This window comes from Chenopodium quinoa, unplaced genomic scaffold (genome assembly GCF_001683475.1).
Source record: "Chenopodium quinoa cultivar QQ74 unplaced genomic scaffold, ASM168347v1, whole genome shotgun sequence".
NCBI classification, from domain to species: Eukaryota; Viridiplantae; Streptophyta; class Magnoliopsida; order Caryophyllales; family Amaranthaceae; genus Chenopodium; species Chenopodium quinoa.
The window spans coordinates 672,988-684,556 of NW_018743575.1; the positions used below are offsets into that span (position 1 = coordinate 672,988).

Below are 11,569 nucleotides of genomic sequence, written 5' to 3' on the forward strand. Positions count from 1 at the left end.
GCTTCTTTAGACACCTGATTGTGTCTCCCCAAAAACCAAACCCAGTGATGAGTACCTTTCACGTCTTTGATTATCGAGTTAGGTGAAGATTTGAAGAGTCTCATAAATTTCCTTTAGCCTTGACCATTTCTAGCCTTTCCCTAATTATTTTAAACCCAAAATCATCTATTTCGTGCCCTTAAACCCAAAATCATTTATTTCGTGTCCTTTAAAATCATTCGTATAGTGTCCTCTTTATAAAATTGTCCAAACCAGTCTATTTTGGTCCATAATCCTGGTAAAATGGGGCTTGAACAGTGTTTTCCAACGATATATTATAAGCCCAAATCCGAGTTATAATGAGAAAGTTATGGCTAAAATACTAAACTGAGCTCAAACCGAGCCTTACCTACGACCCAATGATCATGTGGAGGGTTTATTAACCTTAACCTCATTCCTAAACCAATTAGGATTTATTACAAATATCTAGAATCCTCTAGAATGTTGTTTTCGATCCTAAATCCCTTAGGATTTATTATTAGCTTCTAGAATCCTCTATAAGGTTCTAATTTATCCTGTTTTAGAAAAGATAAAGACTTAAGAACTTTACACCGGATAAACACTTGTTTTTTTTTAAATGATTTTTATTTCTGATAAAATTAGAAAACGTACGGAAATTCAATTAACCCAATTTGATTGGACATCAGATTTCGCACGGATTCAATCTTCCAAAAACCATCACTGAACGACAGTACCATCGTGTCGCGATAAGCCTGTCGCGCTGCGACAAGCTTGTTGCGCTGCGATTGAACCTGTTTTATTCCAATTCGAATGACTCTCTTCTGATCCTTCGACCCACTTTTTCCTAATAAAATAGAGGTCGTTTCACCCCGTTTTCAATCATCAACAAGGTTGATACCAACAATTATCATTAATACCCTCTCTAATGTTTTCTCTCTCTATCTTGATTCTTTATATTCTTAGCCTAGCCTAAACACATCCTAACACATCTTTGATACTTTTCCTTAATCAAACACCATACCTCCTTCACGAGCTTTGAATACTCCTAGCCATCCTCGACGTTATTTTAATTCCTAGTATCATGTTAGGATATTGATTTTTATTCCGAGTATCATGTTTAGGATGTTTTTATGATTTCTAGTATCATGTTTAGGCTAAAGCTTTGACCTTTATTATTATTATTAGTGACATGCTAGGATTTGTTATTGATCCGTTAAGTATCATGCCTAGGATCTTGCTAATCATGTTTTGACAATAATATTGTGATGATGATTGTTGTGTTAATTATTATGTTGCTTGATTATTCATGAATTATTGTTATTGCTTGATCACGTCTTTTAGCAGGTTTAAAGGGAATTTATACTTGAAATCACTCCTAATAAGATAATTAATAATATGATTTAGGTTAATATGATTTTAATTCAAGTGATCGCCAATAATAGATTTATTTTTGCATTAATAATCAACCAACGTAGATTAAACAGGCTTAGGGCTAATTTAGTGTATGTATGTTGATCGAAAAGCGCACATGAATATCATAAGAATTAAGTAGAGGCCGATTTAGGGTGGGTTCAATCTCTTTTAGGTTGGATTCATACCATCATCCCTGAATATCCAGTCATGGTTCCGGACCACTATGGGGTTAGTAATCTCTGTGATCGCGAATGGGTGTAACCTTCCCACCCGTGAACGGTTTACAAGTTCCTAAAACTTGTTGGCGCCTCTTTTATCTCTAGCTTCCTTCCCTTTAGACGCTACCATGCCTAAAAGTATGATCACAGTAGGGCGCAAAAGGTTCAGTTTGAAAAATTCCTTACAAGCAACATGTGGGCTGCGCAAGCAACCCTGCTAGCCGAGGGTGGTGCTTGAGGCTTAGGGCCTCGTTTCACATGCTCATGCCTTGGAATTTCATTCCGAATTTTTGTGTGTGACATAAATTAATTCTAAATTGATTTTATAACAAATATTGAGCAATATTGAAAATAAAACCAGTTCAACTTAATTAAATTAAATTTTAGTGCATAAACCAAAATTAATTCAAGAACCATTCTTTAAATTATTTTTGGCTCAACTTGATGCTACAAAAATTAGGGCTATTCTCATAATTAATTTAACCAACATAAATTAATAATGAGATTTGACAAAAATAGTTGAATAAATAATCAATCATCCAATGAAATAATTTATCCAACACTTACTTATGCACATTTGAATATTGTAACCTTCCAATATGAAGAACCATAATATTTCAAGCACAAGTATGAACATTTAAGATTTTAATCAACTTCTAAAATGATTAAAACCAAAAATTAGTTCATTATGAATTTTATTAGCAAGTTAAGATTCAACCGTTTAAACCATTAAAGATTGAATCTTTAACATTTTAAGGGCTTCAAAAATCATCTTCACCATAAACTTTCACACTACAAGCAATTTATTTGCAAGAATGTGAAATTTCAAGTTAATGTGAAATTAAGAGCTCACCAAATTAAGCAACCAGTATGACTTCATAGACATGCTTAATAAGGTGTAAAATTACAGAAGATTAATGGTACAATCAAACACATAATCCAACAATTGCATGCCATAATTAATCAAGGTTTAAAGATTTAAAATTTTTCGTTCCAAATGAAAAACCCCTCAAAAAACCACTTTCAGGGTGGAATTTGGCTTCTAGAAGGTCATTTTTAAACTTTTTGTGGGTAAAATGAATGATTTAAAACGTCGATTCCACCCAAAATTCACTATTTTTGAGTCGAAATCGCGGTTCATAGGCCAAAAATAGCATAAATACGATTTAAATCTAATTAAAAACGAGGTCATAATCTAATTAAGATGCTAAACCAGAAATTTAAATCCATTTAAATCACCTTAATTAATTTTTAGTTGTAAAAATGTAATGTAAGAGGCTCTTATACCGCTGTTGGGTTTTGCGATGTCTGACATCGCGCGGAAACAAAACTCGATAACCGGTTCGCATGCATAATAATTACAACATAAACAAAAGCATGCAAATAAGCGAAACACAAACACAGAAAGAGAAGGGAGAGAAAGAAGCTCACCCTAGACGCGTGCTTCGCTCACTTAACGAGCTCGAACTTGGAAAGCTTCAAGCTCCGCAAGTGCGAAACCTCCGACGGCTTACACCTTCACTCGCCGAACTGGAACCGGCCCCTACCCTGTAGCTTAGACGGGGCTAGACCAAAAGTAACTTAGAGTTTACAAACTAAGGTTTTCTCGCTTTTGGAGATCCCTTATAGTTCACCAACTCAAGTGAAAATCCCAATACCTAATGATTGGTATTTATAGGGAATTGTTCCCAAGAATTCCCATCATCTTTAAATGTGGGATAGTTGGTAAGATGCCAGAAGAAAGAATTAATTTAAATCTAAATTAATTTAAAATGGCAAAACAATCATTAAACAACAAGTTGCACAAGGAGAGCAAGGGAGTAGGTGAGGACTACAAAGGGAAGGACCACCTTCCCTTGTTCCCCAAGCAAAGCCCTTCTAACAAACCGGCCCACTAGCATGCAGCTAGCTGGCAGACTGCCTTTGCCACCAAGGCTGCTGTGGTGGCACTTGGTGCCTTGGCTGGGCCTGCCTTGCTAGCCCATGCCGCGCCAGGCCGCATAAGTTGCTTTACGATGCGGGGCTACTACTGCTCTTGCCGGGCAAGCATCCCGGGCTAGCTAGCACTAGCATTAGCCAGTGAGGCCTAGCGCGCTAGCATGCGGTTGGCCTTGCTAGCACTGCTAGCACGTGAGCTCGGCCAGCAAGCTCCAGCCAGCACCCGCATAGGCTGCTGGCTTGCGGCCTTGCTAGCGTTTAAACTAGCAGCCCTATATAGCCTAGCCCTCGCTTGGCTAGGCCAATGCAAGGCTAGGACTATGTATTGACTTGTTGTTTGACTTTATTTCTCGTCTCGTCGATTCCTAAATTCGACTCGACGTTCGACGCTTGGCTTTGACGCTCTAAGCTCGGAATCCGACGTCTTAGTTTGTAAAATCTTTATCGGCTCATTTAATCCTTCGGATTAATTCGTCGCTTTGGTCTGATTACACGACTAGGTGTGACCCAAAGAGTTCAATCAAGAGCAAGCTGTAATATTAGTTATACATTAATATCATTGATCGGAAGCGGCCTCCATCTAGGCATTCCGATCTCTTGACCTCACTGAATAATTAGCTTTCCTAATGAATTCCGAACCCTCTATCGGGATAATACACTTGTTCGAAGGACACCATTCCTTTCATGAGGGAATTAGCAAGGAAAGGTAATTCCCAATGTCGGCTAGCAATGATCTTTGAAGTCATTGCTTTCGAAAATTTCTATCTGAAAAAGGCTCCCCTTACACAATGTTTGGGGGTTCATAACGCTTTAATAAAGTTGTATCTTATCCCTTTCAAGGAGGATATACCAACTGTACCCTTTCAAATGGGTACCGAGTCACAAGAAAATGTGACTTAAGTTGTGGTAATGAGCCAAGAATCTCACTTGACTATTCTTACTTTAGGTTATTGGGATTGCTCATATTGTGAGCATCAAGTCTAGATCATAAGTTAGTATCTCTAAATTAGGCCATGGTTTCTCGTTCCTTTTGCTTTTCCCATGTTTTGTCAAGCTCTATTGGTGTTTTTTTTGTTCCATTTTGAGTATTCTACCCCAACTTCTACACTATCTCCTACATCAGTGCAGCCAGCTGGTGTTATAGGTTGATGTCAATGCATAGCACAACCCAGGTATAGTTTGTTTTGACAAGTTTTACCGCTACCATTTGTGAATTTCGTCCAACAATCAAGCCTCCATCAAGCGCAAAAGCCGCATTTTACCATTTGTTATTGTTTTGTTTCAGTTCGGTTTGTACAAGCTAGATTTTAGTGTGTTGTGTTTTACTTCCTTTTACTTAGTCTAGGTTTTAATCATTTTTTTAATTAAATGATCTTTTTGTCAAAAAACAAAACAAAAAAATTAAATAAAAACCATCACCTTTGTGTAAATACTTTTCATTATTTGCTAACTAAATATATATTAATGGTGAAATATTTACATTTGCATTGTATAGGTACTCCATCCAGTTCAGATTAATTAGAACACTTTCTTTTCTACATATTCATGATTTATTACCACACTTTTTTTGTTTGTTAAGGGCTGCTATTGTTTTATTAACTCTCACTAACTAAATATACCCGTACCTACTATACTATATCTTACATTATAATCACTTTATCGAGTAATAACTAGTCAAAATATAGCCAATTTTTTTTTGTTTTTTTTATTTTTTTATTTATTTTTTTTTTGTTTTTGTTTTTTTTATTTTTTAGACAAGAGCTTACACAGAATAGGAAAAAACAGAACAAACTGAGAAACATAATCAAAAGAGGAAAAACTACAGTTCGCTGTTGTAGCAAGAATGTGAGCTCTCTCCACTACTGCCCGATCCACCTTTAGAATGCTACACCACTCAAAACTGCTGCTCAAGCGACGAATACTAGCAAGTGTCTAATGAATAGAAATTTTCGAATCTTGCACATTCGAAGGCACCGGACGACCGTAGTAGAGTCTGTATAAATTGAAACCGCACAAATCGACCTTGTGTCGCCCATTGTAACCCCGCCAGACATGCTGAGCATTCAATTCCGCATGCAGAGCTGATTGAGCAAGCCCAAAAGAAGCCCCTCCAAGCCACCCCTGTTCCCCGTACTCCCCAAATTTTGGACACCAACCCATATTTGATCTGTTAGTTTGCTTATTCCACGAGTCATCACACAAAATAACCGTCGGCATTAGTAAATTTCCAGATTCTGATTCGTGAAAAACAACTCGTAAAACCCCCGGAGGGTAATCACTAACCAGTTCAGGCGGGTGTAGAGCGCGAAGGCCCCTTGCTTTCTTAGCAACAAAAAGTTGTTGTTGGCGAAGACCTTCTGAAATGATTGCCGGAGTCGACAAAGGAACAGCACCCACCGGGTTGAAAACCCTCTGATTACGCAATATCCACAACCCCCAGAGAGTTGCGATAAAAAAAGGTCGTTCTGTGACCATCATAACCATCCTGGCTTAGAAACAGCCGTATATAGTACAGAATCCAATCGCCGAAGGATTGGTCCACGTTAGCTTGTGAGTGGATATGTAAACCACCCCTCGTTGCATCCCGTGCAACACTGCAAAATCTGAATAAGTGCTGTAAATCTTCTACTTGTGTCCCGCAGAGGTCACAGTGTATACTTATAGCCAGACCCCGTCTCCCCAAATTAGTCTTTGTAGCTATTCCATTCTGCAGGAGTTTCCACATAAACAGTTTCCATGCCCAAGATACCTTTGAACAAAGTTTGTAAGGAGCGCGTAGCATTAGGGATCACTTTAAAGTGTGACTTGGCCAGGTTAATTTGTTATCCTGAGATGTTGCTGAATTTGTGAATAACGGCTGCAATGGCCTGGGTACTACGAACACTAGCTTTGTAGAATAAAAGGGTGTCGTCTGCAAAGAAAAGATGAGAAATAGAAGGACCTTTGAGTCCCAACTTTATTCCGTCGAAAAGGTGCATGTCACAACCTTGCTGTAACATCCTCGAAAGAACATCCATACAAAAAAGGAAGAGGTAAGGGGATAATATATCTCCCTGACGTAACCCACAATTAGGTCTAAACTAGTCACTCATCTCCCCATCTAGTAAAACTTTGTACGATACCATTAAGATGCATTGGCCTATCATTTGTAACCAAGTAGGAGGAAATTCGTAACGTTGCAGTACTCGGTTTAGAAACACCCAATTAACACTGTCATACGCCTTACTCATGTCGATCTTTTACGCTGCCAAGTAGTCATACCCTATAGTCTTCGATCTTATTGATTTTGTCCAACAATTATATTCGTGGATTAGAAGTCAATTATTTTGGGATTGAGGAAATACTGATCATGAAGGTGGGGGTTGACAAAGTTTATTTCTTGAATTAAATATATATATATATATACCAATTCTGTTTGATTATGAATAACAACATTAAGAGTTATAATTCTTAATTTCGTTAGTCAACCTCTTGTAGATGTTTTTTTTTTCTTTTTTTTTAATTTTAATTTTAAAATTTTTTTTTAGAGGAACCTCTTGTAGATGTTAAAAATCAAGAACTCCAACTATAATTCTAAATTTCGTTAGTCATAATCAACGAGAATTGGTATGTTATTAAATTACATTATATTGATTTTCTTCAAGTTCAAATATTATTTAATTAGCTTTAATAATTCAATGATAATTACAAGAAGATGTTGCTAAATTACACATGAATGACGAAAACAATGATTAGGGGAATCTACTAAACCATGTCAAACTGGCTGCATGCATGCCCACTAGGCCACTACTGCTCTTATTAATGCAAAGTCTTCTCATCCTCCTTTCTTTCGAATTATGTGTGCAAATTAGTCTTCTCATTTACCTAATTAATTTCCTCCCTTTAATTTTATTTCTTTCTTAAAATTATCATAATTTCAAGATCTTTTTACCAACCACAGGTATGTATTTTTAATTATTATCCTGTTTTTGTTATACAAAAATTATGTTGTTTTTTTTTTTTTGGCATTGGCAATATATAAATATATGAATTATGATAAAAATACTAAGGTTGGTTTGAAATATTTACATGTTAATTATATTTCAAAGATTATTACTCGTAGTTACTTGTTGTCCGGTTCTTGTATTTTTGTATTATTACAAAGCAATATACTAAGTGTTAGCGCACCAATATGCGTTTACATTTGATTGGTTTTTTTTTAACAAAAGAGAAATGATGTAAAGACATGCATATACTTGATTAAATATTTTGTGGCTCTTTTCCTAAAAATAAAAATAAAAAATAAAAAATAAAATAAAATAAAGTAAAATAAAAAAAAAAACATTTTGTGGTTCTTACTCAAATAGCTAAAAAGTGTTCGAACTACCCAACAAATCTAATTACATAATACTAAAAACGAAATTAGGAGGACACTTGGCAAAAAACTATTAAAAATTTTCCCTCCAAAAAAAACTTTCTTTAAAACAAAATCATTGTTATACAAAAATAAAGTTTGTATCTAAATTATAACTTTTCCTTTATACAAAACTTCTAAATTATCAACTTGCACATTATAACTATTACATACAAGTATTTAAATATTTTATTATCTCATACTGTATGTTTTTATTGTTTTAATATATTTCATGAATTCAAATACTTGGTGAATCAGTTCATTATGTTTATATTCTTTTAAATAATTATATTGTCATTATAATTACGAGTATTTAACATCCGTGCATTACACGGGGTTTAACGTAGTGATATATAAATGAAAGATAGTTCATTAAATAAAAAATAAAGTATGAAAGGTAACTATTTCAATAAATTAATGAAATGTTATGTGGCAATAAATTTAAAAATAACAATTAAAAACCAATTTATCCTAAGTTTTAGGTAATATTTTCTGTCCAACCCCAAAAGGAAAAGTTAATAGGTAAGCACTTTTATGTGTTATAATACATTAATACTATATGTAGTAATGTTTTTAACACATCATTTATTCATTTTAAATGTGCTTAACATATTTATTCCATTTTTAAAAACATTATCCTACTACATTAGCCCTCTTATCACTCCATAATATTTACACCATTTCCCTCAATTTCTCTATCTATCGCCACCACTCTTTCTCGTAATTCATCCTCTTTTTTTTTTTTTTTTTTTTTACATCTACCACTATCTTGCACTTTTGAAAACCATGTTGTTTAGATTTAAAAAAATAAAATAAAATAAAATAAAATAAATAAATAAAACAACTACCAGATGGATTGTTTTTTATTTTTTTTATTTTTTATTTACTTTTTTTTTGAAAAAGTCTACCAGTGATGAATTGCTCTCTTCCTTAATACTTGTGCACGAATATTTTTGAAACAAAGGTAGTATAATTTATTACAGTATTTTATTGTTACACCATTTCTCACAAGATCAAATTAGACATTGCCGATTTTGATATTCTTTTAGATAATTTTTCATTTTTTTGTTTTTTTTTTATATGGGCAATAGGCATTAGTCGTTGATTCCTTTGAATTATTTTACATATTGTTTATATTAGCTATTTATATACGAAATATATGTTATGTTGGCTATTTTATGAGAGATAACTTTTATGAATTTTTATAAACATAAAGTCTTAAGTGTGGCTGACTGGATGATATAAGAATTTATGTATTCAAAGAGTATCTCGGTCTGGATTAGGTTTCTATCGATATAAGAAAATGACAACTAGAATTTTTAAAAATGAACAGTTAAGATTCAAGGAAATTTTAACTATTTTTAAATGTTAATATTAATTAAAATGTAATTTTATTATTTTTTGATAAAACATTTAATTTATTTTACTTACTTTAAATTTTACTAATAATTAAAAAAGTTTCATAAAATAATTTGAATTTTTTTAAAAATTAAATTAATTAATTTCAAATTTAATATGAATTCTAAAAAACATAATAAATTAATTAATTTTCAAATTATAATTAATATGAGGATTAAAAAAAATTCATAAATCATTGTATCACCCATCCAATTCTTAAAATTGTGGTCAAATGACTACTATAGAAAAAGGCGGCTGGCCACACTTTGTGGCAGACCATCATGGGGTTTACATTGTTAGTGTTAGTTATAGGGGTTACTTGATCAATGTTACAGGGATCACTTCATTAATGTTACAGAGGTTATTACTCGATTAGTATTACAGGGGTTACTCGGTTGGTATTGTAGGGTTTTGTTCTTTTACAAGCGTTCACATGGTGTGGTGTGACTAGTCACACACAAGACGAGCTGATATACATATAAACACAACTAAGGTTTTTACATAAGGCAAAATTGAAAGACCTTTATTACAAACATGGCTATGCTAGCTATGCTGTGTGTATCGTGCGCGTTTATTCTCCTACATGTCATTTTTCTTTTTTTTTTTCATATTCATGAACACATAACATATTCAAAAAATAAATTTTTTTGTAAATTGTATTAAAAGCCAAAACGTGTCAATATATATAAATTATCCTTTACTACTATGGTTGAGTAATTTATTTGATCTTTTTACGCGATTTTCACAGATTGCATTGATGGAAAATAACCAATATAATGGCAATAGCAGCAGCATAAGCAGTAACAACATCAACAACAATGGCACAAACCTTCATGTCTCAAACGTCGATGTGTTTTCGAGTATAAGCGTGGGCGAGGCTGCTCATAGTGGAAGATCCATGGAAAACATATTAGAAGACTTGCTACAAGACACTCAAGCTTGTCCCGAAACCAATACTTGTAGCTTGAGCGAAGATTGTAGTCATACACACGACTTCTTTCATAAGCAAAGTGATGAAATGTTTCCTTCTAATGAAGAGAAAAGTAGTTACGACGATTCTCTTCAAATTGAGGAGCAACAAAGTAAGAAGAGAGGAAGGAGACAACGAGCGGATAACAAAGAAGCTGTACGTAAGTACCGCGAAAAGTTAAGGATAAGAGAAGCCTCACTCGAAGAAGAAATTAAGATGTTAAAGGAGTCGAATCAACAATTGTTAAAGAAGCTAGAAGGCGAGGCAGCATTGCAAGAAGAGATTTTGTGGCTTAAGTGTTTGCTTGTTGATATACGAGGGAGAATAGAAGGGGAAACTAATTCGATTCGATTTCGTAGACAACCCGATGTGAGTTTGATTGGTAATGATCGTATGGTTCATTGCAATGGGAATAGTGGAAATGGAGGCAAAACTAAAAAGTCAAATTCAATGTTATATGGTGAAGGTACTAATGGTGGTATTTCTATAAACTTTAACTATACTCCGAGTATTGGATCTGAACCAAAAGATACTCTCAACTTTGGACATCAAAGTTGATAGCCTTTAGGAGTTCAATTGGTAATGACAAGAACAAAAAATCAAGGTTTTACTCATTATTCCATTTTTCTAAATTTTTACTCTTTTATCTATGAAAATTGTAATGTTGTATTCAAAATACTGACTTAACAATAAGCTTCATCCAAAAGTTAGAACCGTAAGATTGGTTTTGTACTCGGATGCAATACACCTCGTATGACTATATGAGGGCTCGTTGGACTGGAATATGGATGTAGAATAAGCCTCCTCATATCGACCTTCTTGATAGTATGTCAAAGTAGCATATTTTAAGGAGTAAAAGTAATATGATATTTATTGTAAACTCTTTTTTATATTTATTTTTTTATAAAAAAAAAAAAAAAAAAAAAAAAACCTTAGAAGCATTTGGGATGGATAAGAAAAAAAAATTGTAGGGAAAAAAATAGAGTATGCTTTACTATAGGTACTAGATAATTTCTGCGCCATACTTGGATTTTAAAATTAATACATATAATATATAAAACTTTAGTAATCTAATTACTATAAATTGGTGTTTGATTGCTATTTGTTAATAAATTCAACTTAGGAAATATTATGTACTTCATATAATACACAGTGGCGGACTGGGCCTTGTGCCTGGTGGGTCAAATGACTCACCAGGGCCCAAAAAAAATTTTAAGTTTTTTTTTTAAAAAAAAAATA

At 33.7% G+C, this 11,569-nt stretch overlaps 1 protein-coding gene across 1 annotated transcript in view; it reads left to right on the forward strand.

Annotated features, from left to right (window-relative positions):
- The window catches only part of LOC110682673 (basic leucine zipper 19-like), a 36,572-nt gene extending 25,009 nt beyond the window's left edge, over positions 1–11,563 (forward strand). The window contains exon 2 of the mRNA XM_021859006.1: positions 10,109–11,563. Within this exon, the coding sequence (XP_021714698.1) occupies positions 10,118–10,888 (771 nt within the window). The 5' untranslated portion in view covers positions 10,109–10,117 and the 3' untranslated portion in view covers positions 10,889–11,563. The remainder of the gene's footprint in view (positions 1–10,108) is intronic.
- Positions 11,564–11,569: the final 6 nt, after the last annotated feature.